The sequence below is a fragment of the Talaromyces stipitatus genome, genomic scaffold (genome assembly GCF_000003125.1).
Source record: "Talaromyces stipitatus ATCC 10500 scf_1105507295487 genomic scaffold, whole genome shotgun sequence".
NCBI classification, from domain to species: Eukaryota; Fungi; Ascomycota; class Eurotiomycetes; order Eurotiales; family Trichocomaceae; genus Talaromyces; species Talaromyces stipitatus.
The window spans coordinates 408,709-430,255 of record NW_002990120.1 but is presented as its reverse complement, the minus strand read 5'-3'; the positions used below and the strand labels follow the sequence as shown (position 1 = coordinate 430,255).

General features: G+C 46.8%; 9 protein-coding genes across 13 annotated transcripts; 4 read left to right on the top strand and 5 right to left on the bottom strand.

Annotated features, from left to right (window-relative positions):
- Positions 1 to 241: 241 nt before the first annotated feature.
- Positions 242 to 1,979, bottom strand: TSTA_053630. 3 transcript variants are annotated; one of them, XM_002486913.1, is made up of 6 exons: positions 1,889 to 1,979; positions 1,781 to 1,836; positions 1,482 to 1,723; positions 898 to 1,422; positions 702 to 848; positions 242 to 653 (listed from the first exon to the last, which is right to left on the bottom strand). In XM_002486913.1, the coding sequence occupies exons 1-6, from the start codon at positions 1,943 to 1,945 to the stop codon at positions 427 to 429; spliced, it is 1,254 nt and encodes a 417-aa protein (XP_002486958.1). In that variant the 5' UTR covers positions 1,946 to 1,979; the 3' UTR covers positions 242 to 426. The 3 variants fall into 3 exon arrangements, with proteins under 3 accessions (XP_002486958.1, XP_002486959.1, XP_002486960.1); XM_002486914.1 differs by having other exon boundaries at positions 242 to 410; positions 468 to 1,422; XM_002486915.1 differs by having other exon boundaries at positions 242 to 1,422.
- Positions 1,980 to 2,128: 149 nt separating this feature from the next.
- On the top strand, positions 2,129 to 3,527 carry TSTA_053620 (DNA repair protein (RadR), putative; the record flags this gene model as incomplete). Its single annotated transcript, XM_002486912.1, has 3 exons — positions 2,129 to 2,703; positions 2,753 to 2,879; positions 2,930 to 3,527. Exons 1-3 carry the CDS (start codon positions 2,184 to 2,186, stop codon positions 3,525 to 3,527), a joined length of 1,245 nt encoding a protein of 414 aa, XP_002486957.1. The 5' UTR covers positions 2,129 to 2,183.
- Positions 3,528 to 3,666: 139 nt separating this feature from the next.
- On the bottom strand, positions 3,667 to 5,574 carry TSTA_053610 (vacuolar sorting protein SNF7 family protein, putative). The gene is made up of 5 exons (XM_002486911.1): positions 5,364 to 5,574; positions 5,061 to 5,304; positions 4,774 to 4,995; positions 4,522 to 4,716; positions 3,667 to 4,457 (listed from the first exon to the last, which is right to left on the bottom strand). The coding sequence occupies exons 1-5, from the start codon at positions 5,411 to 5,413 to the stop codon at positions 3,714 to 3,716; spliced, it is 1,455 nt and encodes a 484-aa protein (XP_002486956.1). The 5' UTR covers positions 5,414 to 5,574; the 3' UTR covers positions 3,667 to 3,713.
- Positions 5,575 to 5,700: 126 nt separating this feature from the next.
- TSTA_053600 (uncharacterized protein) lies at positions 5,701 to 8,061 on the bottom strand (the record flags this gene model as incomplete). The annotated part of the gene is made up of 2 exons (XM_002486910.1): positions 5,701 to 6,931; positions 6,987 to 8,061. 2 exons carry the CDS (start codon positions 8,059 to 8,061, stop codon positions 5,778 to 5,780), a joined length of 2,229 nt encoding a protein of 742 aa, XP_002486955.1. The 3' UTR covers positions 5,701 to 5,777.
- Positions 8,062 to 8,309: 248 nt separating this feature from the next.
- On the top strand, positions 8,310 to 10,711 carry TSTA_053590 (tRNA nucleotidyltransferase). 3 transcript variants are annotated; one of them, XM_002486907.1, is made up of 4 exons: positions 8,310 to 8,598; positions 8,723 to 9,738; positions 9,795 to 10,355; positions 10,410 to 10,711. In XM_002486907.1, exons 2-4 carry the CDS (start codon positions 8,847 to 8,849, stop codon positions 10,649 to 10,651), a joined length of 1,695 nt encoding a protein of 564 aa, XP_002486952.1. In that variant the 5' UTR covers positions 8,310 to 8,598; positions 8,723 to 8,846; the 3' UTR covers positions 10,652 to 10,711. The 3 variants fall into 3 exon arrangements, with proteins under 3 accessions (XP_002486952.1, XP_002486953.1, XP_002486954.1); XM_002486908.1 differs by having other exon boundaries at positions 8,310 to 9,738; XM_002486909.1 differs by having other exon boundaries at positions 8,310 to 9,738; positions 9,795 to 10,711.
- A 181-nt stretch (positions 10,712 to 10,892) lies between these two features.
- TSTA_053580 (uncharacterized protein) lies at positions 10,893 to 13,023 on the top strand (the record flags this gene model as incomplete). The annotated part of the gene is made up of 4 exons (XM_002486906.1): positions 10,893 to 11,216; positions 11,269 to 11,440; positions 11,495 to 11,952; positions 12,007 to 13,023. Exons 1-4 carry the CDS (start codon positions 11,052 to 11,054, stop codon positions 13,021 to 13,023), a joined length of 1,812 nt encoding a protein of 603 aa, XP_002486951.1. The 5' UTR covers positions 10,893 to 11,051.
- Positions 13,024 to 13,118: 95 nt separating this feature from the next.
- Positions 13,119 to 16,345, bottom strand: TSTA_053570 (polyphosphoinositide phosphatase Fig4; the record flags this gene model as incomplete). Its single annotated transcript, XM_002486905.1, has 2 exons — positions 13,119 to 13,244; positions 13,289 to 16,345. 2 exons carry the CDS (start codon positions 16,343 to 16,345, stop codon positions 13,119 to 13,121), a joined length of 3,183 nt encoding a protein of 1,060 aa, XP_002486950.1.
- A 483-nt stretch (positions 16,346 to 16,828) lies between these two features.
- TSTA_053560 (acyl-CoA dehydrogenase) lies at positions 16,829 to 18,366 on the top strand (the record flags this gene model as incomplete). Its single annotated transcript, XM_002486904.1, has 4 exons — positions 16,829 to 17,321; positions 17,377 to 17,604; positions 17,654 to 17,743; positions 17,802 to 18,366. The coding sequence occupies 4 exons, from the start codon at positions 16,829 to 16,831 to the stop codon at positions 18,302 to 18,304; spliced, it is 1,314 nt and encodes a 437-aa protein (XP_002486949.1). The 3' UTR covers positions 18,305 to 18,366.
- A 276-nt stretch (positions 18,367 to 18,642) lies between these two features.
- TSTA_053550 (protein kinase, putative) lies at positions 18,643 to 21,547 on the bottom strand (the record flags this gene model as incomplete). Its single annotated transcript, XM_002486903.1, has 3 exons — positions 19,108 to 21,547; positions 18,944 to 19,068; positions 18,643 to 18,784 (listed from the first exon to the last, which is right to left on the bottom strand). Exons 1-3 carry the CDS (start codon positions 21,394 to 21,396, stop codon positions 18,643 to 18,645), a joined length of 2,556 nt encoding a protein of 851 aa, XP_002486948.1. The 5' UTR covers positions 21,397 to 21,547.

Here is a 21,547-nt window from a genome sequence, read left to right as displayed (position 1 = left end):
GCCTAACTAGGGGCTAGTTGGCCTTAGGCAGCCCCGCGTCCAGGCAGGAAAGAGCGACCGGCGCTGTACTGACTCGGGGAAGGCACACGCCGGGACACCGGGAAGGTGCCAATGGCCCAAGCAACTTTGGAAGGCAGGCGCGATGGTCGATCATGCTGCAATGCAACCTCAGGCACTCCACTGGACCCCGCTCTATAAAATATTATGACAACAACAAAATACATCGATCAATTACAATGATGCGACTCGTGAACTGCTAAGATCTGTAACAATTCATTTCTTGGAAAAGAACGACATGATGTTTCCCTGTCCCCCCTTCTTCCCCGTTGCACTGACCGCAGCTTTCTTCTTCAGCGGCGGCGCCGGCTCATCCTCAGAGAACGACTCCCATGCTGGCTCTTCGACCGTGACTAAGAGAGGCTTGTGTTAATAGATAGATCCTCTTGGGAGAGCTTGAGGATTCCTACCGAGGTAGCCTTCGTCATCCTTGACTGTCTTCTTCTTCATGATCTTCCGCTTGCCTCTGCGCCGCCCACCTTGAACGGTGACCGTCTCCTTAGGCTCCGGCTCCGGCTCTCTTTGCGTTTCCATCTGCTCAGATTCTTCTGCTGCAGACTCGACAGGAGTTTCAGTGACACCAGCCATGTCTTCATCTAGTAGATGTTAGCTACGGTCATCGCATACTTCCAAGGCGGGACTACCATCGTCATCATCCTCCATCATTTGCTTCAGTTTTGCTTCACGTTCTTTTCGTGATTCTCGGTTGGAGACGGGTTTGCTTTCTTTACTATTCGCGAATGGATCCTCCCCTTCTGCATCTTCACCGTCGTCATCATCGTCAAACATTCCTGCGTCGTGTTAGAGCCGAGACTATTGTTTCCATGAAGAAAATCCTACCTCTCTTTAGGGCATTGTCAGTTGCCTGGGATCGGAAATCAGTGACGGATAACGTAAAGCAGCACAATTGGAGCAATCTCACTGATTTGACACTGGAAGCAGTCGAGTCCTCCTTTTTCAATTTCGGCTTGGCGTTTGCAAAGGATGAGAAAAGATCCCCTTTCTTACGAGTAGGTGCCTTGTCGGTTGTTTTCGTCTGCATCTTTTGTTGTGATGACTCTTTTGACGAAGCTTCTGGCTCAGCTTTGGGTTGCACTTCTTTCCTAGGAACATCTTTCTTGGGCACTTCGGTCTTCAGAGGAGCTGGCACCGTTACAGGTAAAGGCGGCTTGGTTGTCTTCCTTCGTTTGACATTCTGATTTTCAATCATACCCCACTGTTTGCCTAGCTCTAGGGGGTCTTCACTGCCGAATGATGCAAGAATCTCTCGGCTAACGTCGATCAGTACATTGAGGTCCGGAAGAACATTTGACTGTAAACTGTAGATGTGTATCATAGATATAGACTCGAATGTAGCTTTGGCATCTGGACGGTCATGTTTAACTTCTGAATTCTCCCGATACCCTTGCACAACAACGACTCACCATCTAAATCCTCTTCTCTCACCAACACAAAGGATGTTGTGCGCATAGAGCGCTCACGATCATCGGGTTGAGGCATAGAGCTCATGTATGGACTGCTTCTCATGACTATATCTTCCCCATCGTTGGACTGGCCATTTATAACTGGTATCCTCTGCAGCGATTGAACCCCGCTGATCAGATAAGTGGCGCACACACTATTTGACTTTTTTCCATTTTCAGTGCGATGGAAATCAAACAGCATCCTAGATACATCAGCATTATATAAGGATTATCTGTTCCCAGAATGATATCTCACTGACTGTTTGGCAAGATTGCTGTGGACTTTCAAAGCTCGACTGAGCAGCCGGTACGTAACCTGAACCCAAATGTAAATATCTTCAGAAGAGCGTGAATCTGAATAAACTTACCACGCGACGCTCACTAAGTACATTCTCAGCAAGATATCTTTTATAATCCACCGCCATTTTTGGTTTGAATCTGAAGCGGCTTATCCTGGCTGATGCATTGAGAGTTGGTTAACAGTAGTAAGTTAGTAGTGGGAGACGCGTGCCGGACCACTTAACGCGTCTTAATTTCGAACTAGGTAGTTCTTGGCACGCTTCTCTTACAGCTCACTTTTGGTCAGCCACATCCTGAGTGCCCGCTTCGACTGATCTCTTATTCAAATTTTTCCCAGCTATACATAATAGATGAATCGCTATAATGGACAGACCCTTTGATATACCGGACTCTACGGACTGGCTAACCTCCTCTCTGCCTGGCGTCGCGCCACTCGAATCCGCTCTGCGATGTCAAATCTGCAAAGACTTCTTCAACAACCCCGTCATCACATCGTGCTCGCATACCTTCTGCTCTCTGTGTATTCGGAGGTGTCTGAGTAGCGAAGGGAAATGTCCGGCCTGCAGGGCTACAGATCAGCTACTCAAGCTCAGGCGCAACTGGGCCGTACAGGAAATTCTGGAAAGCTTCCAAAATGCTCGACCGAATATTCTTGCGCTCGCACGGCAGGCCCAGACAACGACACTCTCTACGGATAAAACTAAAGAAGAAGAGGACACTGAGATGTCCCATCCAGCAACCAAGAAACGACGATTAAACCAATCTGACGACGCGCAGCCTGAGATGAGAAGGACAAGATCGCAGGGGAGACAGCTTGAGCGACAACCTATGCTGGTGGGTCCAGAAAGTATCGACGATAGCAAGGATGAGGATTATATGCCAGGTATTTTCATTCATTCTTTTTGCTAGAAGCTTACTTCTGACATTCTCAGACGATGGCCTAGTCCCCTGCCCGATGTGTAATCGTCGAATGAAAGAAGCAGCTGTTTTCAACCATTTAGACAACTGTAAAGGGTCTATTGAAGAGAATGCTCTAAATCCTCATACATCCTATCTGCGGTATGCCCTTCGAAAGCCAGGAGGATGAGTTCTATACTAACTCCTGACAGACAACCGCAGCACTCCTTCCGAAGTTCACAGAACAAAAGCCCGGCAAAACCATTAGAACGCCTTCCAACAATGAATTATTCTCTGATAAAAGACAACATGTTACGCAAGAAACTCAAAGAATTGGGCATTCCCGACTGGGGTCCAAGAGCTATATTACAAAGGCGGCACACAGAATGGATGAACTTATGGAATGCCAATTGCGATGCTAAGGTTCCAAAAACTAAGGATGAGCTTCGTCGAGATTTAGATGTATGGGAGAGAACACAAGGGGGTGCAGCTCCTCAACCTGGATCATCATCAGGGCCAAATGCGGTGATGGCAAAAACTTTTGATGCGGCTGCGTGGTCTGCGAATCATGATGATGATTTTAAGCGGCTGATTGAGAACGCGAGGAAGAAGAAGGATATGAGAAAGATTCAGACACAAGATAAGGAAGAAGAAAACGATAATTCAACAAGTCAACAAGACGATAACGCGGCGTTGAATAATGCCAATGGAGAAAATCATACGCTGCCTACTGGGGAGCAACCAATGGGCAACGGTGTGATAGCAGAGCCGTCACCTCAACCCTATACTCCTCTCAACGATACCTGGTAACCGCATCCTTGACGAAAGCAATTGCCCTTCATATCTTTATCCTGATATTTTAGCTGTCCCTTCAGTGGGAAAAATAGTTGATACACTTTTAAAGTGTTAGTTACGAAATTCATTGTACATGTTTTCGGAGTAGCGTATGACATCTCCAGAAGCATAATGGCAGTTCAAAGTCGTCGATCAGCATTACTACTGTGCAGGAACAGGTTTTTCAACTTCGTGCTGCCCTTCCCTCTCCGTCATCGCCGAGTCTTTCAAGGACATATTCGAGAGTTGACCAATACTGGCTGCTAACTCTGATTCGACATCTCCCACCGCCTCTGCCGTTTTGCTTGCTTCTCGTGCAGCCTGCCTTGCAGCTTGTTCGTGGCTTTCTAGCTGTTCTAGCCTCTGCCGTGTAACCTTGGCTTCCTCCTCTTTCTCGCGAAGTTCCTTGGTCTCGAGTGCCTCCAATTCATCATCGATCTCGCTTTCATCAATGACAGGACCAGCTTCATTGATGATATTACCGACTTCGTCAACCTTGGACATCTCTTCACGCAGATTCTCAATGACATCCTCAACCCTTTCAACGCCACCGATTTGCGCATGTAGACTGCGAAGAACACCCGTACTAGCTTGCATGACGCGCACAATCTCTATCTGATCTGTTGACTGCTCGATTTTGTTGTATACTTCCTCTAGTTGGTGCAATGTATTAGCGCGTTGGTTAAGGTTGTGTTCGGCGATCTTCTTATTCTTGATAGCCGAGAGGGCGGATATGCGGTTCTTATTGGCGAGCGCGTTCTTTGCATTGATGTTCAATTCACCAATCTTCAGTTCAATCCGGGAGATTTGTTCGGTCAAGTTGGAGATGAGGTCCTTCATAGAGGCTATGGTTGTATCTTCGGGAGTAACTGGTGATCTGTCGTTGCCAGTGAGGAATTTGATTGTCTATGATAATCACTCAGTTAATTGTTCTTGGCTCGTCTCAGCTTTTTTCAAAAGTGTGGTGTACCTTTCCATCATAAAAAATGGCGTTGATATCTCGCGAGAGGTAGATTAACAGAGCCTCAATGTCATCATCGGAGAGCACGGTGTCGCCTTCTAGCACAGTGCTGAAAGTGTTTGTAAATCTCTCTTTTGAGTATATCCTGTCTAAAGAGGAAGATTTTCGGTTACTTTGTAAGTGGAGTACTCGTTTCGCAGTCTCCTATATTGTGCAGTGAGTATCAGCATCCCAAAATATGCCCGAAACCAGTGTGCGAACCTTGAGATTTTCCACGAGTACGAGTTTCCGAGTATGAAGCTTCCCGGAAGTGTTATCTGATCCAACGACAAATCCCTTGAGCTGTCGCAAGCTCCAATTCATGACGTTCCAAGGGCTTAAAACTCCCGAATCCAGGATCCTCCACCGACTGGTCGATAATTTGAAATTACTCGACCTATAGACCTCGAAAGGAACCATAATTCGTTTCTGGATAGCTTCGTCCTAGACCGTAACATATTGTTAGCGAGACTGTATGATACCCAAGATAGTGGAAATTGTTGTCATACAAAGACACTCGCCAAAGCCACCGGTGTACCGCATTCCGGTATTTCCAACATGTGTAGCAGATTCTCATCTGCAACCAGAATTAAATGATCGCGTTTCTTGCTTGGGGCATTATCGAAGGACACATGGCCAGCACGCGCCGCGTTGGTGAGGGCTTTTTCCCAAGCCGCGACGTTCACAGCGTATCCATCAGGGTTCGTGCTTTTGTGTATGGCGAAGTCGGAGTATAGAGACGGTAATCGGTTCCTAATAGTCGACCCAGAGTTAGTGCCTCTAAGGATAACATGAGAGTAGAACTAGTATACTTCCTGAAGGCATCTTCATGGGACAGAATATAATTTAAGAGATCGCTCATGACGACACTGACTAATTTCGGGTTCTAGCAATCGCTTAGGGTAAAATCCAGCAAGTAGAAGAGGTCAACAGCAGTAAATATTAAAATGATTAGTGTATGGACTAAGGCTTTCAAGAGTGGCCACGATGAGCCGTAAAAAACGGAAGATTTTGGATGTTGTTGGGTCGTTGCATGTGCTACAGCAACCTTATCGATAAGACGCGCTATCGTGAGACCCCACGTGATTGTGTTTGTTATCCCTTAATTTTCCACACACCAGGCAAATACGCAAAAAAAAAAAAGGAAAGTATTATAAACTCATAAAAGCCCGTGATCTATCTATAATCGTGGTATATGGAATTGTATGGCGCTAAACTCCCCATTCTCATTCAAAATCATCATCAAGCGGTTTGAAGCTGTTCCCTTCATGCTGCATAGGGCCAAGAGGGCCGGTATCCAGAGGACCGGATGTCATTATCAATGATTTGCGATTCGTTCTGTGATCCAGCTTCTCACTGGTCTCTTCAGTCCCTAACTCTTGATCCATTACCACTTCATCAGTAGTATCAACACCCTTCGCTTCCAGATACTCAAGCTTGACAGCTCGCTGTAGATTCTCAATGAACGTCCGCATCTCAGGCATAGGGACAACGCCGTCTTTGTCATATATCTCAGCATACAGGCCATCCGCATCCTCCAAACAAACAGAGGCAAGTGCAGGTTTGCCCAGTCTCAGCCAATTGTCAGTAGCAAGTACACTCCACATAGCTGCTTTTCTGTGTCGTGCTCCCCACTGTGCACCGCCGGTCGTCGTTTTGGAGGCGTAACAAGCAGAGACACGTTCGGTAAGAAGTGCTTGCCCAATTGGACCAGCAAGCCCCAGTTCTATTGCACGCATCGCCCATTTCGCCGCCCCTTCAGTCGCAGATCCGCCTCTAGACTTGAGTAGTTCTAGGGAAAGTCCAAGACAGCGCAGGGAATTCACTGTATCAGAACACCTCGTGAGATAGGAATAACATGCAGTATCAATCATTTGATCAACTGCCTCGAGTTTACTCCTCGCGGTTGAGGTCAGAGGATTAAGCAGCGTGCTCATTGCACACATCTCATGAGCACCTGCGTGATACTTCCAGGCCTTATCATTCGCATAATCCGAACGAACCAAGTCATATGTAGATGCAGCAAGCTTATAGTCCCGGAGCATGAACGCAAAATCAGCAAGCTTTCGAAGGATCGCTTCCGGTACGTCGTGTCCATAGAAGCCGTATAATGTGTTGTAGTTTCCAGTCATACCGGAAGACGAACCAGAAGAGGCCGACTTTGAGCTCGAGCCAAAGCCAGTCCACCTTCTGGACATGGACATGAATCTTCCGCTGATCCCTCGTCGCTTCGATGCCACTTGGTCATTCCAAAGCGCAACTTTATTTTCCATAAAAGGTATAACAGATTGGACCACTAGTTCGCGCACTAGAGAATTTATAGCCGATATGTCACTCTCGGATAGATAGTGAGTCCCAGTGCCAAAATCTATTAACGCATCTAAAAGTACCTATGTGTGAGCGCGGCAGGACCAACCAAAGACTGAATTTCTTACTATTTTCGTTCATGCTCGAAAGATCTTCATCAGGTGACAACCATTCGCATGATGGTACTTCAACACTATCATCATCCGTGACCACGCATTGATCACTTCGAAGCCTAAGAAGGTGACAATGCAAACCAAAATGTCGCTTCATCTGATCGTACAGCTTGGTGGACTCCACGATGTCGCTTCGATCTTCGTCGTGCACTAGAACATAGTATCGGAGGAATTCAGGGTGCACGTAAGGTGGCGGCGCTGTATCGCCTTGGGTAGTCTGAGCATAGAGTTGCCGCAGCGACTCGAGCGGAGCCTTGTTATGCGAACTGATAGCGATGACGCAGGCTACCGGATGTAAGAATGTTTCATGGGGTGTAGGTTGGTCTATGGACAGGATTCGGCGCAGAAGTAGTTGATATAAGGGGGAAGCAATGTATTTATTCGAGAGCGGTACTTGACTGTGGCGGGACAATCTGTTCGAAGACTCGTCCGCAGAATCGAGCCTTCTTTGCAGTACCTCTTCAAGCTGCAGTAGGGGTGATGCGGGAGGGGTAGGACCTCCTCGGCTATTGCTTGGGGATAGGTTCACGAAACGGACGCCATAGTCTTCCCAAGTGCGACTCATTCCACCGCTATCTCTGATGACGACTTTTCCCGTGATATTTTCACCGAATGGCCTTAGAAGCTCCCTGAGGCCATTCTTGAACCCCTTTTGTCTAATCAGATCTTCTGTGTCATCGGAGGCGAAGATGCCAATCGAGGGAGCAAAAGAACGTATTATTAAAGACCGGGTGTTGTCAGAGCTGTCTGGGAAGCTGCCCAGCGGTGAACCGAGCGATAATCTCTGGGGAAGAGATGTAGAGCCTGACAGTCGGTTACTGGGAGATGCGGAGCGAGACTGAGATTCGCTTCGTGTAGCGAACGAGGTTCTGGGGGAACCTATAACTGACGAATCTCGTATCTCTGAGCTGAGAGGTCGAGAAGAGCTTTGCACTGAGTCCGCATCGAATCTCGACTTCGGCACGACAATGGGGGCTCCTGAGAAGGATGGCGGAGGCTTGACCGGGGCTGCATCTTCTGGTGATGTCATGGACGCAGGTAGGAGTTCCGTAGCGCTGCGGTAGTTTTATAAGTGTATGGCAATGCCTTCATCTATGCATTGATACGGGCGAAGAGGATGATTGCGTCGACATATGTGCAGATGTCGGGTTTGGGATGATGTTGGGCTGGACGTTGCGGAAGGAAGTTGCTTGGTCCGTCGGAAGTCATCAAATAATTTACCGTCCAACCTTCCCTGTCAGCTCTACAACAATTCTTTCACAGTTAAATTCGGCTGTTACTACGAGTCATTTTCACATTATTCTTTTTCATCGTGAAATCAGCGTCACACCATCTCCTGTTCGAGCGGCCATCTGTTTATCGTCTCGTCTTACAGCTTATGGTACGTCTTGGCACTAGAAGCTTCAGACTCCATAGTCAAAATTCCTGCCCCTCTCTTGTTTGCAGCTCGATATACTCGGTTTACTCGATTTCACTACCGCTGAAGCTCCGACCCCTTGAAGAACGAAATTTCAATATCCATCGAGTCCAAGAGCTCACGCCAGACGAGCGACTACATCGAAATCGTGTGAGTCACAGCAGTAGTGCCAAACGGCAACTTTTTTCTTGCTTGATAACACGAGAGTTGTTCGCATGGCAATGCTTGCTTGATCATTAATGCTGAACGCTCACCTGCGCCCATGGATTCCTAGGATTTATTCCCACGTCAGGATCAACTGCCGCAGCTTGCAGTCCTGTATCTCGAGATTGGGCGCATATGGCAGACCCTCCGATCACAAGGCTTCCTCTTTAACAGGCCAGACGTACACTTCTTCTATGCCAGCGCAGAAAAGAAAAAATACGAACTCGGATGGTGAATTCAGAATTCGAAAGATTAAACAGTCAAAACGACGAAACGGCAAGATGGACGGAACGAAAATGAAACGGCAGACTCTCCCAACAATTGAACTTACACCGATAGAAAAAACCATACAGAGACTTTTGCTGGATTTAAAAGGATATATCGAGCAGAAAGAGAAATCCGAGGGTAGAACAGCACAAGAAGAAATGGTATTACGCTTCACCGGTGGCTGGGTTCGAGATAAGCTGCTGGGTGTTACAAGTCACGATATCGATGTCGCAATTAGCACAATGACCGGGCTACAGTTTGGAACCTACCTTCAGGAATATTTGGATGATCCAGATAATCTGCAGAAATATATGGACAACAAGGAGCTTGCATTCACTAGTGAGATGTTGAAAGTCCATACAATCAAAGCGAATCCGGAGAAGTCTAAGCATCTGGAGACCGTGGCCACAAAATTGTTTGGTCTGGATATCGATCTGGTTAACCTGCGAAAGGAAACATATACCGAGCATAGTCGGAATCCACAGGTGGAATTTGGTACAGCCGAGGAAGATGCTCTACGTCGAGACGCAACTGTCAATGCATTATTCTACAATCTGAACACGTCAATGTTAGAGGATTTTACCGGACTGGGGTTGGATGATATGGAGAGGAAACTGATCAGGACACCTCTAGAACCATATCAGACATTCAAGGACGACCCTCTGCGAGTACTTCGGCTAATACGATTTGCGAGTAGACTTGGTTACCACATCGACGAGAAGACCCAGGAAGCTATGCAGAATGACGACATAAAAAGGGCTTTCAAATTGAAAATCAGCAAGGAACGCGTGGGCGTAGAGGTGGAGAAAACCCTCCGAGGTAAGTCTTTAGATGGAACAAGGAGCTGGCCAGTAGTGTTGACGTTCTTCATCTAGCGGCGGATCCTAGAATTGGTTTGAGGTACATAGATGACCTTGGGCTCTACTCGACTATCTTTGCAAATCAATACGATGATGCTGAGCCGCACGTCGCTTCTTGGTCTCTTGCTTATGACGCCCTCGATCACATTTTGAGCCGCGTGCTCAAAACAGACGAGCTCAGGCATATTAAGCGCATAAAGAATATTCTCATTCGAAACGAGGATGAGACATTCTATGCTTGGGTTATGGCCGCGTTCACCCCATGGGTCACTGTACCTGAACGTGTACCAACTTCAAGGAAACAGAAGCCGCCTATCATAGCAAGGGCGGCGGAAGTCGCAAGGGATAATCTTCGCATGGAGAACAAAATAGTCAATGCTCTAAAGGACGCAACAGCACTCTTTAAAGAGGTCAGCTCTCTGAAAAGTTCGGTGATTTCAAAGGACATCCCAGGGACAGCTGCCGAGGTTAGACAACACGTTGGACTCCAAATCAGGTCTTGGAAGAAGGATTGGAGGTTGATTGTCTTGATGGCCATGCTTCAGGAGATCTCGGCTGGCGTCGAACCGCGTAAAGGTATGTCAAATGGGGGTTTCAATCAACCGAGCAACGCTACTGACTCTGCATTAGTCTTCCAGGAATACGATGCATTCCTCTCATATCTAGAGAAAGAGGACCTTCTTGAAGTGTCTGAACTGAGACCAATTGCAAATGGCAAGGAAGTTTCCACTGCGTTTGGTCTACCCGATGGCAAATGGCTTTCCTCGGCTCTAGATATGCTGATCAGTTGGCAGCTTCTCCATCCTCACAATGCTGACAAGAATCAGGCACTGGAAGAACTAAAAAGCCGTAGGGCGGAGTTGGGAGTGTGATGTAGGATCTCTGTTATACTGAATGAAATGATTAAACATTACAGTAGAGTTTCTTCTCCATATATAATTTTGGAAGAAGTTGTATCCATGCCACAAGTGGTACAAATTTGACCAATCATCAGTTGATAATTCAGACGCTAGTATGGATTAAGTAACGTCGCAAAAATTGGTGCCTCAGGCTGCAAGGCTTCAAGAATCAAACGGAGAATCAATATAATTTCACTTCTTCACAATTCCATATATCGACGGCCGACGTATATGATTAAATTTCTGGTCATTCAGCAACCAACGCACATGCTAAGTTCGTCGTATCTACTGTGAATATGATCTGGTTATGACCAATATTTTCGACCTTCAACTAGTCTCGCGCTGTGGTCCTCTTAAAGGGCTTCTTGCCTAGATGGAGAATATCCGTCTTGCCGCAAGGAACGTCATTAAGACTGCGAAGCTGGGCGAACTTGATACGCTTGGTGATAGTATTGGTTATGGCTCTGAATTTATCAGTCTCCAATATTTGTGGACGAATGTGTCTGCACACCTTACGCAAGATACCCACGGATCTGTGGTGCGTCTATCCATCACTCAACGCGTTCAATTTGACTGACTTATTGCATTAGGTAAATGAGAATTTATTGTTAACTCGAGTTCTTTTGAAAAATCATCCCCAAGGGGTACCATTGGAAGAAGATGACAAGAATTCTGCAAGAGCAATATACACCTGGCTGGCACAAATATCTTTACCATCGTCTGAATTCGCTACATCCTTGGAGGCTAATTATTCAGCTAATGGTGAGTAATGGAACTGTCCGGAGAGGCTTCTTACAGAATTTAATATGATAGTAGGAGGGAAAGAATCTGGGTTGTCTGCTACACTCGAAGCCCAGCAATTTACATATACCCTTGCCATCTCATGCACAAAGTATCTTAACGGTATACTATCCATACTAGAAGTCACGAATCCAGAAGAAGTCTTTACGACCATCCTAAGTTTTACTTCTCCGCATGACCCCTGGACAACCAGTACGAGCGTCCAAGACGCCCTCGAAGTCCTACATTCATGCATGGAGCCGGAAAGACGCCCGAAATGCTGGCATATCCTAGAACGTGTCTGCGAATCCAGACTCAGACCGATATTCGCTAAAACCAAAAATCCCGCCATCACAGCCAGTGGTCGTAAAAATCTCCATCCATTACCCCAGCCGAGATTCGATGGGAGCCTGTTTGATCCCGAGACAAAGCCCTGGAAGTATAAGGACGTTTATGCGACGACTGTTTTGGAGTGGATACTTGCGCAATACTCTGTAAGTTGAGTGTAAAATGCACATTTGCCGGACTATAGACTAACGGAAACCAAGTCTTCCGATATCAACCGTTTAGAAATACAGTTTCACTTCTATGTCCCACCAATACTGTCTCTTATTGATGATGAGAGCTCATCTTTCAAGTACCGCGGGTGTAGCCTTTTGATTAAATTCCTCACGCCGATTCGTGCAAGTGAATCGGATCTTTTAAAACGCACAAACCTATCCTCTGTCTTCGACGACGCCCTCACCCCCTGTCTTCTCTCTTTACCGACCATAACCCCGGAAGACGAAGCTCTGCGTCTTCTAGGTGTAGCATATCCAGCTCTCCTACTCACCCTGAAAACTTGCTATCATATCGACCGAGACGCAAAGCCCGGCCAACCTGGCAAAAATGAAGATGCCAAAAATGTATACATCACCCGCATCACAACTCTCCTTCGAGAAAACGTCATCTCATCCTTCCACCACGTTAGCTCTTACTCTCCTACTTCCGCGATCGAGGAGACCTCTTCTCTTGCATCTTTCCCATATCCAAGACTATCAACATTCTTCCTGGACCAATTGAAAACACTCATTCAAGAACTCGGTATCCACACAACAAAGTACCTACAAGAAATCGTGCCAGTTATCTATACCACATTGTCAAACCCGTTCGGCACGGCATTTGCGCCGTTACTTCTCGCTGGTATAGCGACTACACAAGCTGTTATACTCAATGCACACCCGCGTATATGGAGATATAGAGGTGATCTTTTGGCTGCCATTTGTCAATGTTGGATAAACGTAGTCCGGGACGAGGTAGATATGAAGGATCCAGAGCAGAAATTGCAATTACGCAAAGTGCTGTTGAAACTGCAAGGGGCGGTATATCTGTTGAAGCTCAGCATGCAGGGGGCAAGTTCTACCGAAATGAAAGGTGAAGAGAGTCTAAACTCAATTGGGATGATTGATGAGGATGCCAGTATGAATAACGGTATTCAGGCACTTGTTGAATCGGATGAGCAGTTGAAGGAGCTACTCCAGATAGATATTGGTGTAGACTTGGATGACGACTATTTCTTCAAATGAACTAGTGCCTAGAGACCTAGGTACAAATACATTTCGTTGTTTGTCTGAACTAATCAGTATTCACTTTATCTCAATATATGCTAAATAACAGGGTATCATTCATCAAATCCTATAGTCGTCAACTCGTCATAAATTGTAGAAATGGAGTCAGCGAGGCGATCCGGAGGAATATTCATGGGTCCACCCTTTGCTTGAACAGACTCTTCCCCTTCAGCCACTGCCTATATCTCTTATATCTTTTCTTATCATAGTCCTCAGCCGTTACTGTAAGCCCCTCCTCATTCACACTCAAAAATTCGACGTAATCATTCAAATCCTCCTCCGCAACATACGAGTCTCGTATTCCTCTGGCATTGATACCGTTGGCCTTATTGACATATTCTAAGAACTCCAGATTCGCACCCTGTTCTCGCAAGGTCACCGCTGTTTCAAGGTCGTCGTCCGACGTGACTACAAGAGGAACCTTGAGGGGATGGTTGATGTATCGTTCATATTCCTCGGCCTCGGCTGAAGTAACGGACGGATTGAGAGAATCTGATACAAGCTGACCAAGCGTCCACTGCGCGATTTGCGCTTTACTTGGCGTGATACCTGGACCGTCTCTTCCTCCTTGAGTCGATGATTGGAGTGATGGGAAGCCAGATCCCTGATCAGGAGAGGTCTTAGATGTTACCCCTTTCATGATGCCCGTTGAAGGAGGCATTTTCTCAGCAGATGGCGGTTGGTGTTGCCAAGTATGGATATCCTCCATAACGTTGGCTCCATGATATGTTCCATTGGATTGATCGTTCACAACCTCAGGCTCCTGAATGGTCACGCCCTTTTTGTGATGCGATGATGGTGGCCGTCGTTGCTGAGCAGTTGCCCGCTCGCGACTTGCTGGCTCGTGAGGAGGGATCCTGACGACGAATGGACTCAAATCGTACCGGCCGCCTTGAGTAGAGCGGAAAGGAAGATACTTCATTGTCGAGTTGAGTCTTAATGGGTATATCTTTCCGAAGGACGTCACTGTTGTGGGACGGTAGTATTCCTGCCAATAATCATCATAATACGACAAAGGTTTATCTTTCACCTTGACAGGAAGGGGACATTTGGTGCTTACGTTGCCTCTCTCAAGATTCTCTGGTGTGTACCACGTGATGTAATTTGGGCGTCGTAGTTTTGACCATGTCCGTGGATCGGTATGATGGAGATAATAATCCGTAGACAAGTCCCAGAGCATAGGTTGTCCCTGGCTGAAGATATAATTCCCAAGGAAGAGATTGTATGCTTCTTGCCGTTGGGCGTCCAAGAACGAGTTATTGTAGTATCTCTTGAAGCTCTCGACCATATCGCGGGATTGACTCGTCCATTGATTGGTTTTGCGGTATGTCGCCATTGTATTGACCAAATGAGAGCCACCATATTGAATGGCAATGGTGTCTCCATGGTCATGCCACATGTTGGTGAACATATTAACTGCATCGGTGTCATACTCTATTTGTGTCCCTTCTATGACACCAAGGGCATGCAGTTGATAGCCTAACGCCCTTTTACCAATGACGAACTGGGCGGCGTTCGTTCGATCCAAACAGTCAATGCAGTTTGTTCTCACAATTCCGTCTTGCAGCTGCAAGCCCGTTCCTTTGTCATCCCCATTTTTAAAAAATCCAGTGATAGGAAGAGCGTCAGAAGCGATATTCTCCAAAGTCTCAATGACATTTTGATCGCGGCTTTTGGAAGCTCGGCTCATATCCCATGCCTTGTATATTATCTTCTTGTCATTCGGTAAAAACTGGTTCAGATAGTTTATAGCATTGGTATATTCCTTGAGCAATTTTGATTCTCTAGGAGTTCGCTCCCTCGCTTTAATCAAATTCAAAACATAAACCGGGGCACCGTACCGCTCGAAAAGGTTGTCGAAGTGCAAAGCAGCCGCTGAGTAAAATGGATCAACGAGGTTCAGCTCAATATCCGGCTTTGGGCTGACTCCCGTGCTGTCTTGAGTCCAGTATAAAGGAATGCTCCCACGGTGCTGCACATATGAGGTATAGCGTGGGTTTGCGTACAACTTGGGTCCAGGTGAATGGAAGGAAGTGGTAGTCATCTCTGACACAATCTGCTCGGTCTCGACATCGTTGGCAACGTAACCGAGATCATTGGCTCCACGCTTGAGAAATCGGGCACCAGCGAAAAACCTCGATCTGCGTGCAATGATAGTGATATATACGGATCGTCCATAGACCGACAACACAGATTGGTCAACGTAGCCATGTACGATGGGGAGACACCAATCAAAGGCTGATTTGAGATTGGTAACAGCGGGACTCAGCAAGTGGTGGTTCCAAACGAACATAGAATTATGATCATACACAGGTGGCTTGTCAGGGTCTTCCCGAAGGGATTGACGCTCGCGTGAGATGTTTCGCTGTAGTGTGCGCGTGATATCGTATGAGTTACTAAAGTAGAATGATCTGGAGAGATCCAGGTTATTCAGTATCCCTATGTAGCGAGCTTCCTCGGGATTCCTTTCGAGCTTCACACGAGTTGATGCGGTCGTCACGAGTGGAATCAGCTCTGTACCGTCGATTTGATAGATGAAGTGGCCGCCAATATTGGCTACAGAGCTTCTCTTAGTAACCAGTAACATGTAGTAAGCTGAAGTAAACCGGACGAAGCCGAGTAGTGCCCACGCGCTACACCTGAGTTTCAGTCCTCCCGAGCTTTTGTTGCCATCCTCGATCGTCTCAAGTAGTTGATTCATTTCATGCTTGCTGTAAACGATATCATCCTCGACAAGATTCAGGTCATCTGAGTCGGATGTCCGGTCAATCTTCAGTATTCTGTAACGAGTGTCTAGTTGGTCAATGCCAACCAAGTAGTATCGGGTGGCCGTTTCGTAGAGGGTAAATTTGTGCATACGCGTGATGCCCTCCTCGCCGACTTTCTCATAGAACGACCCTTTGCTCTTTTGAGTAGAAGTCACCGGCGAGCCCGACCGACCAAATGAGAGAGCCGTTGGTTCCTCATCACCACCACTGACCTCATCTGATAATCTCTCCTCTGCAGATAGTGCAGGGTCGTAAGATAGTTGCGGGAAGGAGGGTTCGGAAAAGGTATCATCTTTAGTTTCAGGCGGCACTCTCGAGGCTGGATAGATATTAGGCGGATCGCTAATGGATTCAGCTTGGAGTCGATAGCTTCTGTCGAGTAAAGAATCCGAGACCGAAGCTCTCAGCTCTTCCGGGGGCGCCAGTGATGGCTGCGATGCGGGGTCATCCACAGCAACAGTTTGGGCACTGTTATTGGCAGCTGCGTGCATGGTATCATCCAGACTCTCCATATTTGAGCAGACTACTCAAAAAACAGTCAAGTCATCTTGAGGATTGTCGATGTGGTTGAGAGGATGGTTGTAGGATGGCGTTGAAAGTGTTTGTTTAGTCTGGGAAGCTGCGGGGACACTCCAGGCTTGGCAGTTTGTATCCACCGCCCAGGGTGACTTGGGAGATTCTTCTCTTTTGTAATTTAATTTTGATTTTCTATGTTTCTAACCTTTAACCATGCTCAAAATACACCCAGAATCTATGGATCTACTGTCACTATTATCCTGGGGCGCTCAGTATCCTCAGAGAACAGCAGGTCGGCCAGCCGAGGTACATTTCCAACAATGGTGCGGAGAGCTTCGATGACAAGTCGATCTCACTATCCAATCCATCAACTCAAATGAATGCTATTTAAACAATCTTTTTCTGATCAAAAGCTGCGGATAAGATAATTCTATGGTCTAAATATTCCTCCTTCGATATTTGCAAATCATGAAATAAAAATGGCACCAATTTCTCGTCCAGTGATCGCGCCGTACAGTGAGCCTCTGCTACCTCAACTCGACATTAAGAACCCGCACTACACTGAGACTCATCATCACCTGCGTCGATATGTCCGCGACTACGTAGAGACCAATATCATTCCATACGCCCAGGAATGGGAAGAAGCGGGCGAGGTCCCAGAAGAAGTGCGACTTCGTCACTGCCACCTGGGTTTTAGCATTGTTCATCCGCTTACTAGCCTTGAAGATGCTGATAACATACCTCTTCCTGGCGGTGTACCTCGCGAAAAGTGGGACACTTGGTGCTCGCTCATTGTTGCTGATGAATTAACGCGATGTGGATTTGTTGGTGTTGTTTGGGGTTTAGGGGGAGGCAATAGCATTGGAGCACCTTCTATTGCACGATTTGGTACACCAGAGCAGAGGAAACGATGGCTCCCAGGAGTGGCTAGTGGGAAGACACGGTTTTGTCTCGGAATAACAGAGCCAGACGGTCAGTTGTAGTCCCTTCCAGTCACTTATAGTATATAGCTAATCGCTTCAGGTAGCCGGGTCGGATGTCGCCAATATCAGCACCACGGCAAAAACAGAGGGAGACTACTACATAGTAAATGGAGCAAAGAAATGGATAACCAATGGTCTCTGGGCGGATTATTGCACTGCTGCTGTACGTACTGGAGGTCCGGGACGAAAGGGCGTCAGCGTCCTGGTCATACCTCTCAAGCAGAAAGGCGTGACTCGCAAAAGAATGCACAATTCTGGTGTGAATGCTAGTGGTAAGATCAAGTTCTCTTTTTTTCGTGTCTTGATCTAACAGACGCACAGGCTCCACCTTCCTGGAATTTGATGATGTTCGTGTTCCAGCTGATCATCTTATCGGAAGAGTAAACGAGGGTTTCCAGATCGTCATGTCAAGTAAGTATACCACGAATACATCTTTTTGGAGTGATATCTCATTGTGTATTGCTTGTAGACTTCAACTCAGAACGCCTGTCACTGGCCTGTGCAGCTCTCCGGTTAGCTCGGGTCTGTGTTGAGGATGCCTTTAACTATGCAGTCCAGCGGGAGACGTTTGGTGCACCCCTCATTACTCGACAAGCAATTCAATTCAAGATAACCAAATGCGGTATGCTTATTGAGCCTGCACAGTCCTTTCTAGAACAGCTGGTCTATATTATTGAGACAACCAAGGATCGCCCAAACGCGGGCAATATCGGCGGTATGACCGCATTACTCAAAGTCATGTCTACGAGAGCACTCGAGAAATGCGTTCGCGAAGCCCAGCAGATTTTTGGTGGTGCAGGATATAACAAAGGGGGTAAAGGGGTTCGCGTGGAGCAGATCAGTCGCGATGTCCGTGTACATGTTGTTGGGGGAGGCAGCGAAGAAATTATGATGGGCTTAGCTTTGCAGGAGGAAATTAAAGCTTTGAAGTCCCGACAAAAGGCGTCGCAGGAAAAGACCGCCAAGCTTTGATCGATATGCTCGATCTCCTGCCCACGAAGTGTGCATGGGAGACAACAAGGAAACATATCAGTCCGATGTCTTTGTTTATATCTTGGCTACAAGCTGTCTTCTCTTGCTTTGCTCGAGAGACAGAGGGGGGTTGATCAAGTACTCCGTACAAATCCAAATGTGTACAGATTTGGGAGTGCTCCAGCTAAATAGATATTGCCAAACTAACTTAGTTAACTAACTAGTTAAGTTAACTTATGTTAACTTAGCCTGTATGCTGCTTATGTCGGATTTTCAAAATTCAAAGCATTGGCACAATTTTCTTTATAGTAGTGGGGACTCAATGATGTTTCACTCAACTATTTAGAAGGTTCCATCAACTTTCGTGTATAAATAGCTAAATTGGTATTACACATGGGTCCACCATCTCGACGAGCATTAATACCTAGGTATCTCCCATGGTCAGCCTTAATGTAACCTAACCCTAATCCTGCGATTAGTCTACAGTCATCTAAGTCTTCAAATGAACTCGTGTATATAGAGATATGTTGTTGGTTATCGAGCAGGCGATCTATTTATATCATGCTGCTCTTCTGGAGTAGAACTTCTAGGGAAATTCAATGTTTTCTTATCTGTAGGGCACTTGCAAAGGATACAAACGATGCCCTGTTCTTCTCTTCAAATCTATGGAGTTGAGATAATCTTACCAGAATGTCCGGGGAATCCGTACAAGTATCAGAATCCAACAACTCTATCGTAACATCCGCCCCGTGCAACACTCTAATCTAATCGCGAAGTGACGGCTCATTCTCTATCATACAAACAATTTCCTTCAAAGACATCCGGATGTCCTCACAGCTCCACCTCTTGCTAGAATCAGGATGAAGCATGCCTTGAATGCAAGTAGATAGCGACTCCGCGACGGACATCCCGTTCCGAAGCTTGACCCTTCCACATTCAATCTTATCCTCGAAATCATCCGGGATCCTAACGATGCCATCCCGTGACCCGTGACGAGTCAATTGAGACAAGACAAGTTGACGTTCCATCTTGGTGCCTAAACGGTAAAGGAGCTCGAATAAGATAACACCCAGGGCAAACACGTCTAATTTCTCGTTGATTGCGTATTCGCTCGAGTCTGGGTTTGAAGCAGAGTCTGGTCTCGGTGGACAGTAAAACTCGGTACCGACATGTCGAAATCTTCTCCTGGGACTCTGTCCAGTCTGAACAGTAACTACACCGTTGGGGACCGGTTTCTCGGCACAATGGGATATATCTGCCACAAGTCCGAAATCTCCTATGCGAGGACGGTACTGGTTTCTAATCGGCTGGTCATCTATTCCGCGGCAAGAGTGACAGGCACCTTCATTGTCCTCGCGGGCAGAAAGGAAAATATTGGCCGGCTTTAGATCGCGATGGACAATGCCCTTCGAGTGGAGGTACTCTACTCCTGATAATATGCCAAGTAGTATCCGTAAAGATGGAAGAAGATGAAAGCAATGACATGCTGACGCCGAGCGGTGTTTAGGATTGAGAAATGCGCTTAAGGTCAGAGGGTGTAATGACATCTGAATATGTAGAACAACGGTCTGATTCTGTATTGTTTTCTCTCGGTGTGCAAGCTGGAACTTTGATGGATCTTCGCTCATATCATTTGTGAAGATATCCGTGCCTGTTAAATCGCTTGTTGATGTGTAGTCATGTGAGAGTACACCTGCTTTCGGGATGCTGAAGTTTCTCTGGATAGATTCAACATCTTCATCGTCGTCTTCCCCACTGCCCAGTATTGTGCTCTTCTTCGAAAGCGAAGATGCGTTGGTAAAGCGACTGTTTCGGCGTTGGTGAGAATTCGACCAGGTACCAGTCCCATGACTGCGAGAATCCGATTTATTGTCATCATCGTATTCACCGTCATTGCTAGACAAGCCAAACACAATTCCAAAACTTTGATCCTCTTCGGCAGGATCATGTTGTTCTTTAGATGGTTCCACTCCCATATGCACGTCTTCTCCTGGATCTAAAGGCGCGGTTTCCGGACACACGTATCTTTCTTCCACCCAAGCACCAAAATAACGAACAACGTTTTTATGTTCCAAACGAGCTAATGTTCTGATTTCTTTCAGTATGTGCTCCAGATGCTGCACTCCTTCTTGTTGCAACATTTCCAGTCTCCACTTGCTCAGCGGTATCTTTTTCACGGCATAGCTCTGGCCATCGACATGATGTCGCGCTTCAAAAACTTGACCAAACGATCCCCGCCCTAGAAGCTTGACCTCTACGAATTCCGAAGCGTACCTAGACGTATGATCGATTGTCGGCTCATATTTCGTACTGACAAGTGCCATAGGCCCTGGCGTTTCGCCCCCGGGCAGCTGAGGAGTTCGCAATAAGTTATTCAGGTGTAGAAAAGTTTCCGAGTGGCCTTGATTGACGGGAGGGCCTGGGTTACGTCTCTGTATATTCCAACGACTGCTCTCTGAAGGGTCTGGCTCCATGGCAGCTTGATAGATCTTAGTGGTGGAAATGAGTGACTGGGATTTAGTCAACGGCGCCCGTGGGAATTCATTTCTTCCCTCTCGAGAGCCCGGCCTTCCGGATGAATTAGCAAGACTTGCATCTCCGATGGCAGCATTTCCCAACATGTCCAGGTTGTCACGATAATATTGGCGAATCCTCTCCCAGTCATCGTCTTCAATACCACCGGCTACGACACCATGAGATGACAGAAACTGTGATTTGTACTGAAACATTTTCTTCCCCAACTGCTTGACTTCTGGTGAATCCCGGGTGAGCCGCCCAAATGATCCGGGTTGTGCATTGAGGAAGTCAGCAGCCCGAGTCAAACAGAAGAATTCAAGTAGAGCAGATGTCATCACAGATGCATGTCCATCAGCATCAAGATCCAATGCGCCCCCCAGGATGTTGTCCTGCCCTATACGCCCTGGTGTTGGAAGATCATAATCATCCAGAAGGAGTTCCTCTAAACTGGCAGATGCCTCTGTCGGTAGCTCGGTGTCAATATGAGTTTCTGGTAGACTATCATTTTCAGTTTCTTCCGAACTAGACTCCGGATCGGATGATGAGATGTCTGCTGCAGAACGGAACATGGACATATTGACATAGCGCTCCGTCGAGCATTACTTGGTAGCACAAGGGGACATCTCGAGTGCTCGATTAAGCAGTACAGTCTGCTCAAGTACTTGCAGCCTGGAGGAAGAGGTCACAAAACTCGAATGACGATAAATAGTGGTTGATTGTTTAGAT

Excerpts from the sequence above, each read along its gene's own strand:
- TSTA_053630 (XM_002486913.1), bottom strand. The coding sequence starts at position 1,945 with ATGGCGGTGGATTATAAAAGATATCTTGCTGAGAATGTACTTAGTGAG. Across the intron at positions 1,837-1,888 it reads TACTTAGTGAGCGTCGCGTG|GTTACGTACCGGCTGCTCAG; the intron begins GTAAGTTTATTC and ends ATTTGGGTTCAG. Across the intron at positions 654-701 it reads GATGGAGGATGATGACGATG|ATGAAGACATGGCTGGTGTC; the intron begins GTAGTCCCGCCT and ends AACATCTACTAG.
- TSTA_053590 (XM_002486909.1), top strand. The coding sequence starts at position 8,688 with ATGCTGAACGCTCACCTGCGCCCATGGATTCCTAGGATTTATTCCCAC. Across the intron at positions 9,739-9,794 it reads GGTGGAGAAAACCCTCCGAG|CGGCGGATCCTAGAATTGGT; the intron begins GTAAGTCTTTAG and ends TTCTTCATCTAG.
- TSTA_053610 (XM_002486911.1), bottom strand. The coding sequence starts at position 5,413 with ATGAGCGATCTCTTAAATTATATTCTGTCCCATGAAGATGCCTTCAGG. Across the intron at positions 4,996-5,060 it reads TGGCTTTGGCGAGTGTCTTT|GACGAAGCTATCCAGAAACG; the intron begins GTATGACAACAA and ends GTTACGGTCTAG. Across the intron at positions 4,717-4,773 it reads TACTCGTGGAAAATCTCAAG|GAGACTGCGAAACGAGTACT; the intron begins GTTCGCACACTG and ends TGCACAATATAG.